The sequence below is a fragment of the Nannospalax galili genome, unplaced genomic scaffold (genome assembly GCF_000622305.1).
Source record: "Nannospalax galili isolate Female #2095 unplaced genomic scaffold, S.galili_v1.0 scaffold1065, whole genome shotgun sequence".
In the NCBI taxonomy this organism is placed as follows: Eukaryota; Metazoa; Chordata; class Mammalia; order Rodentia; family Spalacidae; genus Nannospalax; species Nannospalax galili.
In genome coordinates this window covers 917024-941875 of record NW_008353600.1, presented here as the reverse complement: position 1 = coordinate 941875, position 24852 = coordinate 917024, and the positions used below count along the sequence as shown (strand labels likewise).

Below are 24852 nucleotides of genomic sequence, written 5' to 3'. Positions count from 1 at the left end.
CAGCCATGGTCAAGTAGGACCTTTGACTTATCTTCACATAGATGGAACTGGTAAAAGAAAGGAGTCAGGGGCTCCTCCCAAGCCCATGTGACCCCTGAGGAACAGATCCTTAAAGACCTTAAAAGTAAAAATAAATGGTTTATTTGGGCCAACTGTATCGTCTTAAACACTCAAAAGGAAAATATAACCAAAGATTAAAGTGATCAGTATATTTCTTTAAGAGTTCAGGGGGCTAGAGATGGCTCAGCAGATAAGAACACTAGTTGCTCTTGCAGAAGACCCGGGTTCGAATCCCAGCACCCACATGGCAGCTAACAACTGTCCGTAACTCCAGTTCCAGGGGATCCAACGACCTCTTCTGTCCTCTGCGGGCACTGAACGACACGGGTGCACTTACCTACATGCAGGCAATACACTCATACACATAAAATAAAAAATAATAAACTGTATTTTTTAAAAAAGAGTTCAAGGGATTACACTTCCCAGACATTAGACTTAAGTCCATATAAAATGGTATTTAGACAATTATTTCTCATTGATGATTTTGTTTTTAGTAAGAAAGTGGTGCGCAGATGTAGACTTGAAATCTTGGTCTGCAATACTGTAGTGCCTACTTGTAGCTAAGGGAGACAACTCTGTTTTCTCCCCTTATCTAGAAGCCTTTGAAAAGGAATCGACACTGATTCTAGCCACTCTAACAGCTATCAAAGTGCCTGAAAACAAATCCTGAGTTCATCACTCTCAAGTCCAGCCTTGGTAGACAAAATGAGGAGGAACCCAATAAAGGGATGCTTTTGGAAGCTCTCATCAAGAAATTCCAATGGACTCTGATATGAACATTTGAAATTTGTCCTGTTCTGACTTTTTCCTGGTTCCCTGTCTAGAACTTGTAATACTAATTACTCTTGCCTTTACTTCTCCTTCACATCTCCTAGGCATCAGTCAAGGTCTTTCTTCCCTCCCTGCAGTTAAGAGTTATACAACTAAGGAGTTTTTAAAACTGGATACACCACCAAGATTTATTAGAATACTTACCCTTGAATCTTGACACCTTTGTCTTTTACTTAATAAGATAACCTGAAAATCTTTCTATACCCTTGCCACCTTCTTTTCAATACTATATTTTCTTCTTACCAAGTAATGACATTAGTTAATAGTCTATTGACTAATACTGGTGATATTTTCCCTTATTCCTAAATTAATGGGAATGCTTCCATTTAACTGTAATGTTGGCTTTTAGGGGATCATGCCCAGGACCTTATACATACACTACCACTGAGCTACAACCTATGTCCTAAGTTTATGATATACTTTGCATTAAAATATTATTTACCTCTTCTTGCTTCTCAAAGGTTTTTAAAAAAATATTCTATTATTTTCATTTTTTTGTGTATGAATGTATTGCCTGAATGTATGTTAAGTGCACCTGTGTCAGAAGAGGGTGTTGGATGCGCCTGGAACTGGAGTTTCAGAAGGTTGAAACTGCCATATGGGTGCTAGGAATCAAACCCAGGTTCTCTGTAAGAACAGCTAGTGCTCTTAACCCCTGAGCCATCTCTCCAGCTTTCCTCAATGGTTTTTAAAAAAGAACAGGTATTGAATTTTGACAAGTATCTTTTGGACATATAATCATGTAGTTTTTGCCTTTAAATATATAGAAAAGTACATGAGAAGAATTCCTTGTATTAAAGAAATGATGATTTGGGGGGGGCTTGGAAAGATGGTTCAGTGGGTAAAGGTGCTTGCTGCCAAGCCTGATAACCTAAGAGCAATCCCTAGGACCCACATGGTAGAAGGGGCGAGTCAACTCCTGAAAGCTGTCCTCTGATCTCACAAGCATGCTGTGGTGTGAGTGTGCCCACACATATACATATGCACATAAACATTAAAAAAGAATTGGAGGCAGAGGCAGGCGGATCATTGTGAGTTCGAGGCCAGCCTGGTCTACATAGTGGGTTCCAGGACAGCTGGGGCTACAAGGAGACCCTGTCTCAAAAAAAACAAAAAACAAACAAACAAAAAAAAAACACAAACAAACAAAAAGAATTGATAAGACGAAATTTCCTTATTGTGACGAATTTTATTTAAAATTTAATTAAGTTGCTTCTATCAGAATTGATATGTAATACTTTTCTGTAGATATGATACTTTATGATATCATCTGGCTATGTGACCCAAACTAACTTCAAACTCATAATCCTCCTTTCTCAGCCTCCCAAATGCTTGGAACTGGAGTTGGGCACTACTTGTGTGGCTACAACAAGATTTTTATAAAAGAAAATTTTTAAGTAGAATTAATTCCTTTACTGATATGATCTGTTTAAGTTTTCTTTTTCATCTGGAAACAATTTTGTTAATTTATATTTTCATAGACTATCACTTCTTTACAACTTATCTGTATTAAAGTGTTTTTTGTTTGTTTGTTTTTGGTCTTTTTGAAACAGGGTCTTCCTGTAGCCCCAGCTGGCCTGGCACATGTTATGTAGACCAGGCTAGCCTCAATCTCACAGAGATCCACCCGCCTCTGCCTCCCAAGTCCTGGGACTAACGGCATGCACCACCACACCCAGCTCTGTATTAAAGTTTATAAAACAAATTGTTTGACTTTCCTCAATATTTAAACTATTTTTCTTTTGTTCTACTTGTGTGCAAGATTTATTTTCTGAATTAAGCTTATTTCAGCTTTAAAAAAAAAGCTTTTGCTATGTTATTACATTTTATTAGTTTCCGCTTTATCATTATTAATCTCTTCCTTCTGCTAATTCTGTAACAGAACACTTAATTCACTGGATTTTTTCTTAGCAGATACTACAGGCTGGAACACCAAAAGCATATTCTATCTAGACCCTACCATTGCTTTGCATTTCTGTCTAGAAAACCAAGAATCAATGTTCCTAGGCTTGTTGCATCCAGAATATAGACATATAACCTACAGTCTGTTATGCAGACAGAACCAAGTAAACTTGAATACACAAGTAGACTGTGTAGTAAGATCTTGAGTCAGAAACAGCTATTTCTGGTATGATTGTGATGGAACTTCAGATATTTCATTCTGAGTTTATCACAATGCTTATCAGGTGGCCATAGCAAGAGCTATTGCTTAAAAAGTTTGGGAATGTGAGTATTATTTATTCCTTGGTGCCCTCTTTCCAGTTCTTAAGAATGTAAGGCTGATTCTCTGGACTTTCAGGAGCACTGGAAATCTAAATTCCACTGTCAACAACAGAAACCCCCTCCCCCATCCCCAGGGTACATTTACTTAGTAACAAGTGCTAATGATCATGAATTTTCCTTTGAGCACAGCTTTATTCACTGTTCTTTCATTTTCTAAATAAATGTAGTCTGATCACACTGTAACAGGAAATCAGATTTCCCACTACATTTACATTTTCAGAAATTAAGGGATTTTCAGGGCTTAAATATGCTGAACACTTTTTAAATATTCCATGAACATTTTATATATATATATATACACACACACACACACACACATACATATACACACACACAATGAAGTTTAAGGGGGGAAAATAGGAATAAGAAATTATAGACCAAAGGACTGCCAAACATGGGGTCAACTTGGTGGAATAATGAAGGTTTTCATTAGAATCTGTTCTCTGTTTTTTTGTTTTGTTTTGTTTTGTTTTTAAATTCTAACAAATTTATTGGGCTTACTAATAGAGCATAGGGTGGGGGGTTATTAACAGAAGAGTGCTGCCCCCCCATTTACAGCTGTGTCGAACGCCCCCCAAGCATGGCTCCCGACAAGCTGCACCAGAAAGTCCACATTCAAAATGGATCTAAAGTCAACTGATTGGGAGAGGGTAACTGACTCCTCCCTCCACTCCTTGACCAGCATGGGAAGGAGGTATGAGTATAGCTTTCTGGCATAGTGGTCGGAGAACAGTTCCAGGTAACACTCCACCCAGTCCTCTGGCTCTTATATTCTTTCTGCCAACCTCTTCCGTAAAAGTCCCTGAGCCTTGGAGGGGGTGACAGGCATGGTATGATCGTCCTCCTGTTGTGGCAAGGCACTGAACTTTCGGGTCTGTGCATTACCCAATATAAACATTTTTAAAGTGGCTTTTCTATTACAAAGTAAAAATTTTATAAATATTAATTTTTAAAATATTTTACTTATTACTTTTGTGTGTATGAGTGTATTGTTTGCATGTATGTAAGTGTACCCATATCATGCAGTGCCTACAGAGGTCAAAAGAGGATGTTAGATTTCTCTGGAGGGTATCAAATCCCTCAGACCTGGAGTTAAAGATGGTTGTTAGCCTCCATGTGGGTGCTGTGAATTGAACCCAGGTCCTCTGCTAGAGCAGCCAGTGTTCTTAATTGCTGAGTCATCTCTCCAGTCCCCAATATTAATCTTTATAAAATATATTATTTAAAACCTTTATGTGCTCTTATTGTCTTTATATAATGAGATTGTTATTATTTTGCTTCTATTTGCATTTATTGTGATTTTGGCTTATATTCTTTGATCATCTATTAATTGATTAAATAATTAATTACCATTCAGTCCTCATTTCTTGGGGGGGGGGTCTTTTTGAAGCAGGGTCTCCCTGTAGCTCCAGCTGTCCCAGAACTCACTATGAAGACCAGGCTGGCCTTGAACTCACAGAGATCCATCTGCCTCTGCCTCCCAAGTACTGGGACTACAGGCGTGCGCCACCATGCCCGGCTCAGTCCTCATTTTTATGATTATAAGGTACTCCTTTTGTCTCATTCAAAACTTTTTTGCACTGAAACAAATTTTCTAATAGTAATATCATAACCCAAGCTACTTTCAGAGGTATTTGGCCACGCCTTTAATCCCAGCACTCAGGAGGCAGAGGCAGGCGGATATACTTAGTGAGTTCCAGGATAGCTGGGGCTATAGGGAGACCCTGTCTCAAAAAGACCAAACAAACAAACAAACAAACAAAAAAACCTATCCTTCTACATTAAGTTTTTTTTGTGGTTTTTTTTTTGTTTTTTTTTTGTTTTTTTACGAATTGTAGTATCTAGCATATAATCTGCTGGGGTTTTGGTTTTGTTTGCCGGCACTGTTGGTGGTGCTCTGAGGCAGGATCTTGCTATGTAGCCCAGGTTGGCCTTGAACCTGCCATCCTCCAGGCACCAATTCCAAAGTGCTAGGATTACAGGTGTTTACCACTACACTTGGCTATATTATATTTCTAAAACTAATCTGTATTTTTTTTAACAGACTACATTTAGGGTTAGTGCTATCCAATTATTTTGTGTAGAATACCTTCCTTTGGAAAAGGGAGTGCTGTCAAACAGAGCTTTTTGCAATGACAGAAATGTTCTACATCATTCAAATATACTAGCTGTGACAGAAATGTTCTACATCATTCAAATATACTAGCTGTACATGTGGTTACTAAGCACTCAAAATACAGGGGAGAGACCACGGAACTGAATTTTAAATTTCACCCAACTTTAATTAATGTTCATTATAATTTTAGCAGACTTATAAAGCTAATTGTTATCTACTGAAGAACACAGCTGGAGCTGCTGTGTTCAGTTAAGTGCTGTGCTTTCTTTCTGAATCAGGGAAGGCTGATATTTTAACTCACTGTGGTTGCCACAGAATTTCATATAAAACTTATGAAACCTAAGAAAGTTAATGTACATATAATTCCTCCTCTTTCATCTGCCTGCCCATCCAAACTCAATTTCTGTATCGTATTTATGTATGATCATGGAAAGTATTTATTACTATAAATATATAAAATATATATTCTATTTTTAATCATAATGCCTATAGTGGTTTATAACTTTTATTTTTATAACCTAGAAAACTCAGTGTTCACTGCTAACTCATTTTCTACAACCGATTAGAGTTCACTCTCAACTTTCAGATTACTGTAACTTGGAATTTTAATTTTTTAAGAAAAGCTCAGATATTATGGTCCCTAAGTCCTTTCAAGTCCTTAAGTTCTTCCAAGTCTGTTTGTTGCCCCTGCTCTTGAACAACTTTCTTAGCTGTCCTATTCTTGGATCTCACTGTTTGTCTTAGGGCTTTGCAGATACTGTCCCCCACTCTTTACTGCCCCCATTCTTTACTGCTCCCACCCTTGATTGGCACAGAAAATTGCCATGAATGACTAAAACCAGACTTAGGTGATCAGTCTCTGGGATCTCTCTCAATAGAGTTTCATTATGTAGCACAGGCTATCCTGGAACTTTCTGTATTGTCCAGACTGACATGGAATTCACATTCCTTCCTTAGTTTCCCACGTGCTAGAATTACAAGTATGTACTACCTCATCTGCATTTAAACGACTAGTATTTTCTGCTGAAAAAAGATCTTAAGAATACTTTTTCTTCATAGCATGAGTTAACCAAGATGCATCTCGGTATCAGTAATTCTGTTGCAATTTTTGTTTGAATACAGTATACTATTTTAAGTTGTAAATTTCTTTCTTTGCAAGTCAACACATTTTTCTTCAATTTTATTTTTGAAAGTTTTGGTTACCTATACACTGGATATTTGTTTTAGTAATATCAAAAAGTATGCCTCTCCCTTCCATTAAATAACTTTAATCTTTAAAACTCTTTTAAAATTTATTTTATGTGTATGAATATTTTTTAAATTTTTAATTGTTTCAGTTTATGTGCATGAGTGTACTGCCTGCATGTATGTGAGTGCACCCATGTTGTGCTTTGCCACAGAGGTTAGAAGAAGGCTTTGAATTCCCCTGGAACTGGATTTAAGGACAGTTCATAGCTGCCATGTGGGTGCTGGGAATTGAACCCAGGTCCTCTGCAAGAGCAGTCAGTGTTCTTTACCGCTGAGCCATCTCTCCAGCCCTATGTGTATGAGTATTTTGCCTGCATAAAAGTACAGCAGATTAGGGCTACAGGGAGACTCTGTCTCAAAAAAGACAAAAAAGAAAGAAAAGATAAAAAAGAAACACCACATGTATGCGATGTCAGCAGAGGCCAGAAGAGGGCATTGTATCCCCTGGAATTAGAGTTACTGATGGTTGTTAGCTGCCATGTGATTCTGGGAACCAAACCAGGTCCTTTCGAAGAGCAGCCAGTAATCTTAACCACTGAACCATCTCTCCAGCCCAATGACTTTAATCATCACTTTTTGTTTTGCAATACAGCAAGCACTATTCTAGACACTTGGATATGTTAATGAGCAAAAGAAAAATTTCTGTTGTATACAGTCTAACAAAAACAGTCTAGGCTCTAGGGAACAATTTACTAGTCTTGTTTATCAAATTGCCTTCTAAATACTTTATGTTTGTAGCCATAAACAAAGGCTACTCTCAATCTAAGTGTCTTTGGTTGCAAACATGACTTCACAGCAGCTGTGGTTGCCTGTACCTGACCTGCACAAGACTAGACCTATCATCAGTCAATCATGGATCACAGAGCTCTAACCCTTGCTCCTGAACTACTGGCTCCTGATGGAGTCTAGGGAAGGGAAAGTCACTGTGTTCAATTTTGGGCACAATGGTGAACCACTAGGGCTCCAATGGATGGTTCTAGAGCAGTAGTCACAAAGACAGCACTGTTCAAAATTAGTAGTTGAACAAAACAAAGCAAAAAGAAATTAATGTAGGAGAAAGACCTATAGTGGAAGTGGATAAGCGGGGGAGAGATAGGATGTGGGGAGGAGAGTAACTGGCATGTATTGTATAAATGTATGAAACTGTCAAAGAACAAATTTAATCAATAAACAAGCCAACAACAAAAACAGTCTAAGAAATATTTTAGGTTTTGCAGGTTGAAAAACCTCAATAACCACTCAGTGTTGGGGAACCCTGCTGTTAAGGTCGGCTCCTTTCTCAGCAGGGGCCTCCTGCTCTCTGACTTATCTGGAAAGTGTCTCCAAGCACGGATCCCTGACCTTATTTGGAACATGGCCTTTGGCATAGTTACCTGCACTAAAGCTGCCCCCAGGTTTTTTCTATATGATAATTAGGCATTGCCCTATAGCCAGATGATAGGATCCCCCTACCACATGTAAATAAAGCATACTATGAGCACCTATCAGCTGAAGCTTTGGCTGCTGCATCCACACTATATTTTTCCCTGACCTCCACTGAATAAACGAGCTGTATCACTGAATCTGACTCCCTGGAAGGTTTTTTCAGTCTGTGCTTACTGGCCGTCCTGACTCCATTCATCGCTTCTGCTCCCTTTGTTCTCATGAGTCGGCGGCCAACGGCCCATGAGGGGAGGGAGAGACCCACAGTAATGTAAAAACATCTGAGCATAACGCACACGAAACAGAGCTGGGAGCCACAGAACATTATTCCTAAGACTTGGAGCCTAGAAGCTCATGTGGTAGGGTTTCAAAATTATTTAGTACTAATAACTCCTTCTTTTCTTCTATTCTCTCCCTTTACAAAAGAGAATGGGTTTAACTGTGATTCTCAGCCTGCTTCACCACTATATTTTGGGAGCACAGAGGAAAGACCTGTGGACCTGTAAAACTAGAAAACCAAGTTATTCTTCACCAGGATGAATTATGCCTAGAAACTAATCCATGCTATTCTGAAAATTAAATGATGAGACCTGGGACTTTTAAGCTATGATTATTTAATGAAATTCTGAACTTGAGTTGACATTATATATATATCTTTAAATTTGTACCTCTCCATTAAGTCCAATCTACTATGGAAGCTTCAAGATGGTAACCACCTATGATTTCTATCAAAGCCCAAACACAGGAAGGTAAGTAAGACAAAGAATATAATCCTTGCTTTTACAACTCATTCTAAGGCCATAACTGATACCCATCTCTTTCCTATGCCATTTATTCTATTTTCCCCTAACCCTTAGTAAGCACTTCATCAAGTCTTAGTTATTTGTCCAGAAGTGACTCGAACCTTATCCCAAAGAACCTAAGCCCTTTGTTGAATGCACCTTGGCTGGACTTAGTTGTTCCCTACTACCAATTCACTACTGTCAGAGGCATGAAAGCACCAAAATGTATTCAGCCAAACAATATGAAATACATTACAATTTGCTGTCATTATATAGACTCAAAAGCAATTTATTACCTCTGTGAAAATAGTAGCTTTCTTTACTTTCACTAACATCATGACTCCAAAGTGGCCCAGTAGTCATCATTAACTCCAGATATGCAACATGGCTCCTTTCCTGTTCTGGGCCTTCTCACTCAAGATATGTATCAGAGAAGTGTGGGCTATTTCTGTCCTAGTACCCAATAGGAACTAGAAGCTTGTTAGTTAAGTCTTCCTGCTTTTTATCCCTCAAAAGCATTATTAAAGATCTCTAATCTACATAGAGAAGGAATGGAATGCTGCCTTAGTCCATTTCTGTTGGTCTAATGAAATACCTTGACTAAGTTAATTTGTAATGAACAGAAATTTATTTGCTCATTTGGAGGCTGGGAAGTCCAAGGTTAGGTATTAATAAATTTATCATGCTATAAGGGCCCAGTCTTTATGAATTAGTACCACATAGGTGTCTTTGTATGGACAAAGAGAGTAAGAGAAAGAGGCAGCATTCTGAGGCCTCTTTTCTAAGAGTTAATACATTAGGTGACCTCTTCTCTTAGTATTGTTGCACTGGAACTAAATTCCACAGTAGCACACACGTGCTATCATATACTGCTTCCTGGAGGAACATTCCTCAACCTCAAAGAGAACCAATTCTAATTTAATACTTCTCAATAGGTCCATCCCATCACTCCATTGGGCTGCCTGTTTCTAGCTGAAACAAAGTATGTTAAAAACCACTGCATCTCCCTCCACTCATGTCTACTGTTACATTGCTTTTGTCATAAAATGAGTGGCAATGTTATGCACTATATCATGACAATAAATCAAGAGGAATTTTTAAAATCAAAACAGACCTATGTCAAGCCCCTGTTCATTTTATATTTCATAGCGTTTGACATTCAAGACCGAATTCTTCTGTCTTCAAACTTAACAACAAACTTATTGCTTCTAGAATTTTAGATATAATTAAAACTTTTTCCTACATGACCATTAAAGAGGAATATATCCACGGTTTCTTCTAGTAAATGTATGGTTTTGCTCTTTAAAATTCATATTCTTTATCTACTTGCAGCTTAATCACATGTATGAGATATGGACAGATTGCCATTGTTCGGTATGATCTGGGTGTGTCCATCAAGGATTCACATATTGAAATTTAATCCTCATTGGCAGTTTTATGAAAATGGAAATTCAACCTAACTATGGTATTTAGAGATGGAGCCTTTTTAGGAGGCACTTAAACCATGTGTCTGTAGCACACATGACTGGGACCTGTGCCCAAGTAAAAAAGATTACAGTAGATAAGTAGTCTGTGCTAACATGTGAAGCTCGCCTCAGGGCTTAGGATTTTAAAATAAATTTTGAGAGGATACAAGCATTCAGACAGGGGTTATATTTTCTTTCTCCTCTAAATTTTGTACTTTTATTGTCAAATTTATTTCTAAGTATTTAATCTCTTTAGTTGTTGATGTAAATGGAATTCTGTCTACCATCATGAGCACTAGGTGTTGTTTCTATGAAGACTTGTGATTTTTATGTTTATTTTATATTCCATGACTGCACTAAATTCTTTTATTATTTGAATTCAGCTTATTATTGAGTCTCTTCAGTTTCAATTACATACATTATTTAAAATCATTGCTAGTTTTACTTCTTTGTTAACTGATTATGCTTCAGATCGATTTCTCCTGTCTAACTAACTGCACTACTTAGTATCTGCAGTGCAATATTGAGGCAGAAAGACAATGAACACCCTTGCCTTGCTCCTGATCTTAAATGACAGTACCTTCCATGTCTCAGCCATTTTACAAAATAATAGAATCATTTTTGGAAATCGACTTCCCTAGAAAGTTTACCATTTCACCTCCATTTCAAATTTATTTCAGAAAGGTTTGTTAATATGTTTTAGAATTTTTACATTTCTTCTTTTCCATAATTCCTTCCTTGCCATTTATTTTGTGTACTTTTAACTCTTTCTTCTCTATCTGTCTGTCTATGTCTGTCTCCCAACAGCCCCAGCTGTCCTGGATCTCACAGCTTCTGCCTCCCAGGTGCTGGGATCTAAAACGTATGCCACCAACCCAGCCTGGATATCAATATCTAAAACAAAAACCAACAACACACTGCTGGGATTCTGACTCGGCACCACTGACTGTAAGTTGGAGAAAATAAGCACCTGAGCAACATTAAGCCTTTCAAATCACAAACAGCTTATGTGGGTGCTATTGATTTAAGTCTTTTAGAATTTCTATCACCAATGCTTTATAATTTTCAGTAAACATATCTAATACATGTTCCATCAGCGTTAACCCAAAATGTTTCATATTTTAATCTTACTACAAATAGTATCAGCTTAACTTCTATGTATGATTATTCTTCACTAGTATATTACAACTGATTTTGCCTATGCATCTTATATTCTACAAATTTGCTACATTAACTTACTCTTACATAGTTCCTGTTCTATTCCACTGATTTTTCCATAGAGATGGTGTTATAAAGCAAACAAAGTGGTATAATATGCACGTCAACATTCTTTAATAATTTTTCTGTGTCCTTGTCCTATATTTTTGAGAGAAAAGCACTCAAGATCTCAACTATAATTGTGGGTTTGTCTATTAGGTGCATAAATAACTAGGATTATTCTGTTATTCTAACAGGTTGACCCCATTAAAACCCTGGGATTATTATTTACTCTGAAACATTTATTATCTGGCATTAATATTAAAAGTACTTGACATTATGATCTATATTTTTATTCTTTTAAGTTATTTACTTCCTCCTACTTAAAGTATATTCTTATAGTCAGTGTAAAGTTGGATTTGGCTTCTTGAAAAATCCAAGGTAGAAATATCTGCCTTTTAATCAGGGTATTTAATAGAATTGTTATGGTTAGATCCAAGTTATCATCTCACTACTTTTCTATTTAGCTTAACACTTCCAATATCCTATTCCTTTGTGTAGATCCACATTTTCATTATCATTCTTCTTCTGACTTAAGAACTCTTTTGTATTTATAGGTTGATATGCTATAAGTGATATATTTCAGCTTCTATATGTCTGAAATTGTCTTTATATCACTTCCATATTTTAAAATGGGTGTATGTATGTGTGTAGTGTTTGCATGTTTGAGTGACTATTCATGTGTGAGTGGAGGCACACAAATGCCACAGTGCACATGTGGAGGTTAGAGGACAGCCTTGGGTGTTTCCTGACTTTTCACCTTGTTTGAGGCAGGCTCTCCTGTTGTTCATTGCTGTGTATGCCAGGCTAGCTGGCCTGCACACTTCCAAGTTTCTCCTGCCTCTGCCTCCCACATTACTGATGGTTCTGGGAATCTGAACTCCAGTCCTCATGCTTGTGTGGGAAGCACTTTATCCACTGAGCCATCTCCCCTGCCCCTCATCTTCCTTTCTGGAAGACATTCTCACTAGCCAGACAATTCTGAATTGACAAATGATTGTAGCTGTTTTCTTTCAGTGTAATCTAAGTGCCTCTTCTAGTTCTGCCATTATCCACTGTTCTAGTACTTGCTCTAGGGACACTCTTCCCTCATTTCCCCTCACCCTGAAAAGCTTCATTTCACAGTAGGTCTTCTGGTAACAGGTACTTTAGTACCTTCTGATGAAGTCTTTATTTCACCTTCATATCTAAAAGACATTTTCAATAGATCTAGTATTTTGAGTTATCAGTTTATCTCCTTTTAGTACTTTAAAGATGGTGTGCATTATGCTTTCTTTTGTACCCATATTTTCTGATGAGAAATCCAGGGTAGTTCACATTGAAGTTCTCCTATGTTTTTCTCTAGCTGCTTTTAAGAATTTTCATTTATCTTTGTTTTTTATCTATTTTATTGTGTCTGAGTATGGATTCCTCTAAGTATGTCTTGTATAAGTTTCAATGATTAAAAGTTTTCAGTCATTATTTCTTCACATATTTTGCTCTGTACCAATCTCTCTCTCTTTTTCTTAAATAGCACGAAAATCAGGCTCTCTGTCATAGTTTAAGGTCCATGGAACTGTTTATTTTCAATCTTTCTTCTGTTCTTGGGGTAGTTTCTATTAATGTATCTTCAAGTTCACTGACCTTTTCCCCATTCTGCTACTGAGCCTAGCTGATGACTTTTTAAACTAATTATATTTTAACATTTCTAAAATAAAATGCATATTTTAAGATAGGGTCTCAAAGTCATGAACCTCTCCTGACTTAAAGTCCTGAGATTAGAAACATGTGCCCCAACACACAACTAAAATTTTCATTTGTTTTTGGTTTTGATGTATAGTTAATATACCATAGTCTTTGTTTGTCTGTTTTGTTTTGTTTTTGAGACAGGGTGTCCCTGTAGCCCCAGCTGAACTGGAATTTGATGGGGCCATAGGTGTGTGCGCCATCACACCCAGTTTCAAAGTAGCTTCTTAGAAGTATTTAATAATCCCACAATCAGGTCACTTGGGGCAGGGCGGTTACTGATTTATCCTTCCTTTTGAAAATTGGTCAAATTTTCCTGGTTCAGCAATTTAGACTGTATTTGCATTTTACCTTTTTATGTTTTTAATTAATAAATTTTTTATGGTGCCAAGAATTGAGTCCAGGACCTTTCACATTTGGGGAAAATGCTTTTCACTGAGCTACATGAAACCCCAGCTCCATTTTATTATTAATTTTATTTTATTTTATTTGCAGTAATGGATATTGAAAACCTAGGGTCTCATGCAAAGCAGCTGCAAGTTCTCCATCACTTCTTTGATTTCTTAATTTGAGATAGGGTTTCACTAAGTTCTAGGCTGGCCTTCAGCCTGTGATTCTCCTGTCTCAACCTCCTAATTAGCTGGGATTACAGGCCTGCATCAGGATTACAGGCTCCACTGTATTGTAATTATCTATACATGCTAGTTATATAAAATTAATAGATTTCAGTGTGATATTTCCATACATGCAAACATCATGCTTTAATCCTGCTCACCCTCCTTTTACTCATCTGTTGCCTTCCTCTTCCTCTGTAATCTCCAGTCCCATTCTTTCTAAGTCTCTCTTCTACCTTGGGATCTTCCTTTTTTCTTCTTAAGTTTCCATGAGAAAAGAACATGATACATATCTTTTGGCATCTGAATTATTTAACATTAAATATCCCATTTTATCCATTTCTCTGAAAATGACATAATTTCATTCTCCTTTATGATTAATACTCCATGGCATACATATTCCATATTGTTTTTATATTATTTATCTGTTCATAAACACCTAAGCTGATTCTGTAACTTGAATACTATACCATCTAAATGAATATGAATAGTATCTAAATAAACATGGGGAGGCAGTTGTCTTTCTTTTATGCTGACTTCATTTTCTTTGGATAAATACCCAGGAGTGGTATGATTCAAAGCTTCTCAGACTGGGTTGTGACCCCATATGGGGTTGTGTAACTGAATGAAGAAGCTGAGAAAAAACTGGCAACAGTAAAAGTTTTCTGAACATGGCCAACAAAATGTTATTTCAAAATCAAACACATAAAGAAGCCAGGGTATTTCCAGCAGTGTTCACCCACGTTGCATTGTGTGACTTCACTGAAGCTTTGGTTCTGAACACACAACACGGGCGCCTTGCACAGCACCTACCATCTCACCAGGCAATTTCAACAAAGGCTGCCTGAAATACCTTGGCTCAGATTTGAACCTATTATGGGTACTGAACTGTAGTGCTTTTCCTGTACATACAAAGTTTCCTGCCTTTACAGAAATAATTTACAGAAAAAACGACTATTTTCCCACCATCATTCTTCAGGATGTAGGTATTAAATTGCCGTATTTTGGGGTTGCATTAAGTTAGAATATTTGATTTTGGGGTTTTTGTTGTTGTTGTTTTGGTTTGGTTTGGGTTTTTTGGTCTCTTTGAGAGAGGGTCTCCCTGTAGCCAAAGCTGACCCTGGAGTTCACTATGTAGAACAGGCTGGCCTTGAACTCACAGAGATCTGCCTGCCTCTGCCTCCCAAGTGCTGGGATTAAAGACGTGTGCCACCGCACCCTTCAGAATGTTTGATTTCTGCTATTTGAGATGCTCATTTGAATTTCATAAAAAACTGTTAAATGAATTTTGGGTTGGAATTAGGTTACAATTTCCAAAATGGCCCTGAACATCCCTCTTCCATTTTGTACTATGCATTTATGCAAAGTAACATTCTCAGCACTGACAATTATAAAATCAAAATATTAATCAACTCTAAATCACTTAAAGATGCTCTATATTCTATAGCATCAAATATTCAGCCACATTTTAATTCTTTATTAATCTCATTAATGTAAATTTTGCTTGTCATCAATAATGGTAAAATTATAAGTATAACAAAGAATTGCTTTAAAATAAATATTTGTATAATTTATTAACAGTAAATCTTTGATTTTTACACTTATTTTACATGCCTAGCGTCACATAATCAATTTCTTGAGTAAAAATGGGTTCCAAGTGGAAAACAATTAAGAAACCCTGGTATAGCTGGATCATATGACAAGCCTATTTTCAGTTTTTCTGAGGAACTACCATTGTCTTCTCCCCTAGTGACTGCATTAATCTAATTGCCATTAACAGTATGAGTTCCTTTTTTCCCCATATCCTTACCAGCATTTATTTTTGGTTTTGTTTTTTGATAATGTCCATTCTGATTAGAGTAAGAATAAATCTCAAGGCAGTTTTGATTTTCACTGTCCTGATAGCCAAAGATATTGAGCAGTTTTTCACATATTTATTGAGTACTCGTATTTCTTTTGAGTGCACAACATGTTTGCAGTGCCTGTGGAGTCCAGAAAAGGGTGTTGGATCCCCTGGAACTGGAATTATGGACAGTTAGTCACCAGGTGAGGGCTGGGAACCAAACATGGGTCTTCTGGATGAACAATCAATGCTCTTAACCACTGAGGCATCTCTTCAGCTCTCTGGATTTGATTTTTGTTGTTGTGTATTTGGTTTTTTGAGATAGGGTCTTCCTGTAGCCCCAGCTGGCCTAGAGCTCACTATGTAAACCAGGCTGACCTACATCTCAGAGATACACATGCCTCTGCTCCCAAGTGCTGGGATTAAAGGTGTGTGCCATCATACCTGGCAGGATTTGATTTTTTTTATGTTAAGTGTTCTGATCTTTATATATTCTTGCTATTAATCTTCTGCCAGCTGAGTAGCTGGCAAAGATATTCTCCCACCCTGTAGGTTATCTCCTCACTCTACTAAATTGTTTCCTTTGCTGTGCAGATTTTAATTTGATGTAATCCTACTCGTCAGTTTGTGCTTCCATTTCCTGGGCTACTGGAATTCTATTCAGGAAATCACTGCCCATGTCAAAGTCTTCTAGTAGTTTCAGATTTTAGGGTCTCACACTTAAGTCTTTGATCCATTTTTAGTTGATTTTTATCAAAATACGTCTGGTTTCACTCTTCTACAGGTGGATGTCCAATTCACTGATTGCTGAAGAGGCTATCTTTTTCCCAAAGAAAGTCTTTGGCATGATTTTCAAGAATTGGATATTCATGTGTATCTATTTCTGGGTCTTTTATGCTATTCCATGGGTCTACGTGTATTTGTGCCAGTACTGTGTTGTTTTTACTACTATGAATCTGTAATTTATTTCAAAATCAGGTATTGTGGATACCACCATCATTGCTCTGTTTGCACAGTATGCTTTGGCTATCCAAGGTCTTTTGTGTATTCATGTGAATTTTAAGATTGTGTTTTCTAGTTCTGGGAAGAATACTATTGGTCTTTTTTGCTGGGGATTTCATTGAATGTGAAGGTCACTTTTTGTATCCTGGACATTTTAAGTACATCATGACATTTGGCGGTTGGTCCTACTAAAAGACTTGGGAATGTTGACTTTTTTGTTAGCAAGGAATCAACTCAGTTCTAGATTCCACCTGTCCCATGCAGCTTAATTCCAAAGTCGATTCATATTTCAAAGCTCTTGCCAGGCTTCAGATTCTTCACATCTGTGCTGCTTAAGTAAAGCACTCAGATCTTTCCTCAAGTCATTTTTTTTCCATACTCTCTGGCTATCAAAGATCCTTTTATCAGTTATGTTAGCCAGAAATACAAGTTAACTTAGTTTTAATCCCCTGTGCTACTGTACAATTTGACATAACTGGGCCCACCCTCAGGAAAAATAAAGGAAATAATAATAATAATAATAATGTGCATGTCTCCCTACTTGTCATAGCAGAAGCCCTTTTTCTAAGGGACAGCTTTTTTCTCAGGATTTTAGTTGACCACAACACCAATTACACACCACTGTAAAGTTGTTCTATAACTGGGGCTGGACTTAGAATAAAACCAGGAGAGAAAAAGAGAACAAAAAACAAACAAGCATTCTTCCTCATGCTCTGCAGCTTACAAGACCTCCACTGACCCCACCCCCACCCCTTCTTCAAGCCTATACTTAAGTTACAGAGACAGACTTCTTTCTGGAGTCTTTATGGGCCACATTCAGTATAGAAGTCCTAATTCAGCCTGTCCAGTACAATGAAGAACAACAGTAAGCATGAAATTCTATTGCTGTACTGGTTATTTACTATATAAGTACCACACACTAACGGATTGCACCACTGAAGCATCTAAGCCAGTCATTTATTAGGTAATGCTTTCTCTCCCCAATTCACCTAATATTGTTTACTTTTTTGAGGCTCTGGTACTTGTCTTTGTATTTTTTAAGACTTTTTGTTGTTGTTGTTGTGCTGCTAGGAAGATGGGCTACAGTGGCCTGACTTCATCTTGGCTAGAACTAGAAATCCCTGGCCACTTCTATTCATTGTTCCATAGTTGTTCACTAGGCTTTGGAAAGGAAATTTTCTGATGTGGCATCATTTTAACACCTCTCTTCAAAAACCTGCCACAATTCTATTTTAAAAGAGAATAAACAATCAGGCTTACAAACAGGGTAGGAAAAAGCAAAGGAAGACAGGAAACAGAAAGCTTTCTCAATATCCATTGAACCCACCTTTCCCCACTTCTGATGCTATGAAAGGGCTTTCCTAAGACAGAGAGGAAGATAAATAATCCTTAAGATTCTAACTCTCTTGCTTGAAGGAGAAAAAGATGATACTGTGTCTATCTCCTGCAACAAGTTTTTATTGAATTTTTAATACATGAAAGATACTTTTCCAGCTTTAACAGTACAAAGATAAACAAGCTATGGTTCTTGATCTTGAGATACTTAAGATAGTGAAGATACTATCCTGAGATAGTGCAGTGGGCAGAGAAACATGTAAACAAGTAAATGCTGAACAATATACTAAATACTTGACCATACACATACACACACAAACTCAAAACCAAAAAAAAACCAGAGTGTTATAAAAACAACCAAGATTAGTAACTTGTCGGAATAAGGAATTCAATGCATTTAATGATAAGCATTTGAGCTATATACAAAGGCGAACAGGGTAATTCTAGTTAAGAAGAGAAAAGATGTAAAAAAAAAAAAAAGCAAGGTATTAATTCAGTCTAAAATCTCTTCTAAACTTCACTGATTCAAATCTTATACTCAGCCAGGCAGACAATCCACCCTTCTTATCCCAACACTAGAGGCAAGTGGTATTTTGATATATCACAGTGAAAGATTTATCGTCCTCTTTTTTTTTTTTTTTTTTTTTTTTTTTTTAAAAAAAAAAAAAAAAAAAAAAAAAAGTCCGTTAGTCTCATCTCAATCTTAGACGAAAATCATCAAATTAGATTTAGGTGAAATGCTTGCCATCCTGAGGCAACAATCCTTTCCATCTTTGGACTCCACAGATAACAAGCTCCCATTCCCAAAATACAGTAGAGGAATGCCATAGTGGAATAATTACAGATGTGCCCATCAAAAACACAAAGAAAGACCCTGTGATGGTTAATGCTGTCAATGTTACAAATCCTAGACTCACCTGGGAGAAGGACCTGTGTGCCATATCTACAGTGGATTATATTGATTACATTAATTGAGGTGGGAAGACCTGCCCACTATAGGTGGCACCATTCCCTAATCAGGGCATTCTGGACTGTCTAGGAGTGGAAAAAAGTTGCGCTAAGTACTAGCATGTATACACTCATTGCTCCTGCTGCTGTAACTTCCCTGACATGATGGACTGTAACCTGGAGCTGTGAACTTTAGAAGTGATGTGACCATCTCCTTCAAGTTCCTGCCACCTTGACGTCTTCAGAATGAACTATATAACCTAGAATCATAAGCCAAATAAACTCTTTCTCCCTTAAGTTGCTTTTGTTAGGGTATGTTATCATAGTAACACAAAAAAACCAAGGCCCCAAGCAACTTTAAAATCCAGCTAGGCACACTGGAATAGATCTCTGCCCGAGCCAAAGTTATATAGTTCTCAGCAGCACCCTTTCAGGCCTGCACTCTGTCCATGCAGTCAGTCATCTTTCCTTTTCCATCAAGTGCAACTAGCATGTACTCAAGGCTGAGTAGTTCTACAGCCTGCTTCCTACATGTATAATTCTGAGGTGCTGAAAGCTTCTTTTACTTTGTTGTCTCTGCATCCCTTGAAGTCTAAAACAGTGGTGTTTCTGCTGGCATAATATACCCGAGCACCCTGTGGGTCTACCATATAAGTGCAGAGACTCACTGCATTTAGATAAGAGGCTCAAACACAGATGCTGCCTTAATAATCTCATCTCTATTTTCAGCTTCTGCCTAACTGCTAAGGGAATCCTGAGTCTTACCCTTGACTTCTTTAGTGTTCTGAATGAATATCCTCATCTTTTGATCTGATGTGCCAGCAGTGATGCACACTTTCCTGGTAGTGATTCTCTGGATCTTAGTACCTTGGACAGATTGAGAATTGAAAAAAAAAAAAAATCAAGTACTAACTTTTTCTTGTTTTGTTGTTGTGTTTGTGAGTTTTTTGTTAGTTTGGTTTGTTTGTTTAAGACAGGACTTCATGTAGTAAAGACTGACCTCAAACTTGCTATGTATCCAAGGATGCCTTGAATTCTTGATCCTTCTGCCTCTACCTACCACGTACTAATGAAAGAGAGCCTAGCTTGTTTTCTTTTCTTTTTCAATTTTATTATTTTTATTTGTATGCGTGTATTGCCTGCATCTAGGTAAGTGCACCCGAGTCATACAATGCCCACAAAGGTCAGAAGAGGCTGTCAGATCCCCTGGGACTGGAGTTATGGACAGCTGTTAGCTACCATGTGGGTGCTGGGATTTGAACCCGGGACTTCTGCAAGAACAACCAGTGTTCTTAACTGCTGAGCCATCTCTCCAGCCTGTTTTCTTTTTTTAATATGTCTCCCTTCAATTTATCTACTTTCAAATTTTACTAAACATATGAACAGAATCCAGAGCACATTTTCAATACTTTGCTTGGAAATCTCCTCAGTAAACATCCAAGGTCATTTATTATAAGTCATAATCACAGGACATCCTTTTGATAAGTTTTCTGCCACTATAATAGAAAGGATCCTCTTTCCTCCAATTTCCAACATCTTCATTTTCCTTTCATCACTCACTATCAGCACCTTTCATGTCCAAGTTTCCGCCAACAGTCTATTTACAATTTAGATACTCTCTAAAGTGAGTTTTTTCTATCCTGCTCCTTTAACTTCTGAGTCTGTATGGTGGATAACATCCTTATTTTTAAGATTTTTCTAACATGCTCCTCCAAGTTCCAAAGCTCCTTGCACATTTTTAGGTATGTGTTACAGCAGCATTCCAAGTCAAGTATCAAAATCTGTATTGCTCTTCTGCTGGTGCTATACGAAAGTTACCACAAATTCTGAGGCTTCAAGGTAACACTCTTTATTTTATGTTTCAGTTAGCTTATAGTTAGTAACTTGGGTATCCAAAGCAGCTCTCACTGGGATAAAAGCAAGGTGTGAGGAGGCCTGTATTATCGAAGCCACAAGGACTTCTATGGCTTTGAGTATGATCTCTGAAGGTTCATGTGCTGGAAGTTTAGTGCCAGTGTGCTGATGTGGAGATAGTGTAAGTAGTAACAGGTAGGACCCTCTAGAAAATAGTTAGGACACTGGAGGCACTGCCCATAATGTTCTCTGAGGACATGGTTAGTCCTGCAAGATCAAATTATTAAAAAATGGAGATACTGGCTCTCTGCACCTCTCTGGCTTCTGGTCTTACTACCTGATCTCTTTTGCAAACACCCCTACCACTGTGATGCTTTTACCCATGAAGTCCTTAGATGAAGCTATCCAATTGTTATGGTTTGAATGTGAAATGTCCTCCATAGGTTCACATGTTAGAACAATTGGTCCCTAGATGGTGGTGTTGTTTGGGAAGGTTGTGGAACTGTGAAGACTTGCCAGAGGAAAGGGGCCACTGTAGATGGGACTTAAGGCCTTATAGCCCTGCTCCACTTTCTATTTATTCTCAGTTTTCAGAACATGGATGCAACGTAATCTGCCAGCCTGCTGCTCTTGTCACCATGCCCTCCCTGCTTGCTGTCACATCTTCTCCACCAAGATGGGATCTATCCCTCCAGAGCTGGAAGCCAAAATGAACCCCTTTCTCCCTTAAGTCGCTCTTGTCATAGTATTTTATCACAGCAACAGAAAAAGAAACTAAGACACCAATCTTGAACTTTTAACTGCAAATGAACTAAAAAAACATCTCCTGTATTTTTAAAGAACCCAGCTCCAGTCATTGCCTTAGCACCAGAAAGTAGCCTAATATAGGATGAATCCATTTCCTTGATTATCCCAACTTCTAGAGGTCACCTGTGCTCCTTGATTCATGGCCCCCTTCCTTGATCTTCAAATCTTGTAACATTCCACCTCTCTGACCTTGCTTGTATCTCACCTCTTTACTAACACCCTTCTTCTGCCTCCCACCTCCATTCTGAACAATGTATTTTTATTACGTATGTGTCTATGAGACTAAATGCCACATGTGTGGGGGTGCCATGGAGGCCAGAAGAGGGTGTCAGATCCCTTACAGCTGGAGCTGTGAATCACCCAACATGAGTGCTGGGAACCAAATTAAGGTCCTCTGGAAAAGCAGCAAGCACTCTTACACTGAGCCATCTCTCCAGGCCCCTATTTCCATTTGAAGGCCCCTTATCCTTTTAAAGGGCCACATGACTAATCCAGAATAATTCTACCTGCTTTAATTGCCCTTTGCCATGGAATACAACATACAGGTCCTAGGAACTAAGACATAGACATCTTTTACGGGACCATTATCCTGCCTACCTTACCTACTAATTATTTAAATGAACTACAAGTAAGCTGTAACTCAAAATATCCTAATAAGGCTCATCAGGAAGTATTAACAACAGAAAGAAACAAAACATAGCCAATTTACTTTTAATTTTTCTAATATTTAGAGAATCTAACAATATAACTGAAGGTTTTTTGTTTCTTGTTTGTGGCATACAACAGTAATTTTCAATCCCCTCTCCCTTGCCTGCCCCTAATACTTGGGCTATAAAATCTAAATACTCACTTTCCTGGCCTCCTAAGGATAGTCATATAAAATAAACATGCCAAATGAAATCTAAAAATTGTCTTGGGAAAAGCCATTGCATTCGATAAAGGAGGCAGATGGTGCTGGCCCTCCTTTGGCCCCCTTCCCAGTAATTCTCCCGCCTTGAATGTGGTACACTGCCAGTAATTCAAGCATCTATTTTGCAATAATGGAGCATGTCCAAAAGAATTGAAGAGATACTAGTCCTGCCACTGTTGAATGGCTGAGCCAATACCAGCTAGTCTATGCCTCCAGACTTATGGTTATATGAGAATAAATAAATTCTCATCTTGTTTAAGTTATTGTTTACATCTGTTTTTCTGTTATTTTCAGCTGAAAGCTTTCCTAATTGAAATTATATTCAACATAACTGCTGGCTAAACATAAGCATCATCCTTCAAAAATGTATTTTGTTGTATGAAAACTATATTCAGTTAAAATGAATTATAATTCATCATTCAAAAGGTAACTATTTTTAAAGTACCATTTATTATGTACTTTACAACTACAAATTACAGTCATTTAAAAATATTTTTAAATAATCAAAAGTTTTAATAAAATATTAGCCACAACTTCAAACAGAGATAAACTACTGGTAATATAGTAATGTATTCACTCTCACATTTTTATTTCATTCACAAAATATTTTTTAAAGTGAGACTATACAGAAAATACCTATTGAATCCACCTCCTACTTAGCATTAAATTTACTAAAGATTTTTCCATATCATTAAAGACGTTCCAAAACTAGAATACTAATAGGATTACAACATGATTAATTAAATAATTTTATCAGTGACAGATGTGCACTGGCTTGTCTTTTCTGCTGGTATAAACAGTACTGGAGCAAACACCACTTTATATGAGACACTATATGCATGATCATTTTCTGAGGACAGGTCCACAGATGTGATATTACTGAGGATAAACTTTTTCAGTCATAAAAGCTATCAAAGAGCTTTCTAGGAAAATGGAGTCAATTTTCTATTTCATGTCTGTGCACAAGAGTATCAGTTTCCCTTTTGAGAATTTAATGCTATTTCTTTGCTTTTTTGCTAATAAGATGAGTAAAAATATTCTACCTTATTATTTTTATTGAGCTTTTAAAATTTCATACAATATTTCCCACTCACATCCAGACTCCCTCCCCCACCTATCCCTCTCCCCTCCCTTAAAATTTTAATTTATGGGTTTTTTGTTGTTGTTGTTGTTACTAGTGACAGTAACTGTCCAAAGATTTAGATCCTTTATTGTAGTTATTTTGTGAATTATCCTTTAGCATTGTTTTAAGGAAAAGAGTTCTTAACATGTAAGATGCTAATCTTCTGATGTTATTTATTGTAAATATTGATATTTTATTTTAAAAATAATCAAACCTATTAGCATTATCCTTTGTAACCTCTTTATCGGATAGAGATGGTTTTCACATGATGACGAATAATCTAAGATATGATATTCTTGCAAATTCTTACTGGCAGTCAAAAAGTAATATCAAAACAATAGAACAGCAAATCCTCCATAAATATATAATTATCTTAATCTTAGGTTTTTACCATCCACATACCTGCTTGTGACAATTATCACATCCTCAGAAATGGTAGCCATTTCTTTGATGGTCAGGTAGCACATTCTCCTCAGTGTTTGCTGAAAAAGTTTTTATAAATGGTAACAGGTTATTCATAAGGATAGCTGTTATTTGAAGTAAAGATAGCAAGTACATCTATTAAGAGCAATATTCTTGGGCCAGTGAGATGATGGGTCAGGAGTAAAGGAACTTTTATCACATCCTCAGAAATGGTAGCCATTTCTTTGATGGTCAGGTAGCACATTCTCCTCAGTGTTTGCTGAAAAAGTTTTTATAAATGGTAACAGGTTATTCATAAGGATAGCTGTTATTTGAAGTAAAGATAGCAAGTACATCTATTAAGAGCAATATTCTTGGGCCAGTGAGATGATGGGTCAGGAGTAAAGGAACTTTCCACCAAGCCAAAAAAAAAAAAATCTTTAAAAAAATGATCTGAATAAAAAACATCCAAACTATTATTTTATTAATTTTTTATTAATTTTATTAGTTTTGTATTAAATTTACTAAATTTTTAAAATTTATTTTTATTTTATGCATATAAGTGTTTTGCCTGCATGTATAAGTGCATCCATGTTGTGCAGTAAGTGCAGAGTCCAGAAGAGAGCATCAGATTCCCCTGGACTGGAGTTATAGACAGCTGTTAGTCACCATGTGGGTGCTGGGAATCAAACCCAGATCTTCAAGAAGAGCAGTATGTGCTCTTAGCCATTGAGTTATCTCTCCAAGCCCAACATTTCTGAAACACAAATATTTGTACAGATATCCTGGAAAATATATAATCAAAAACTTAAAAATTCAATTAG

The 24852-nt window shown here is 37.1% G+C and overlaps 1 protein-coding gene across 1 annotated transcript in view; it reads right to left on the bottom strand.

Annotated features, from left to right (window-relative positions):
- Positions 1-24852, bottom strand: part of LOC103748276 (coatomer subunit gamma-2-like) — a 45617-nt gene that overhangs the window by 9368 nt on the left and 11397 nt on the right. Inside the window, exon 5 of the mRNA XM_029554916.1 lies at positions 24029-24108. Within this exon, the coding sequence (XP_029410776.1) occupies positions 24029-24108 (80 nt within the window). The remainder of the gene's footprint in view (positions 1-24028; positions 24109-24852) is intronic.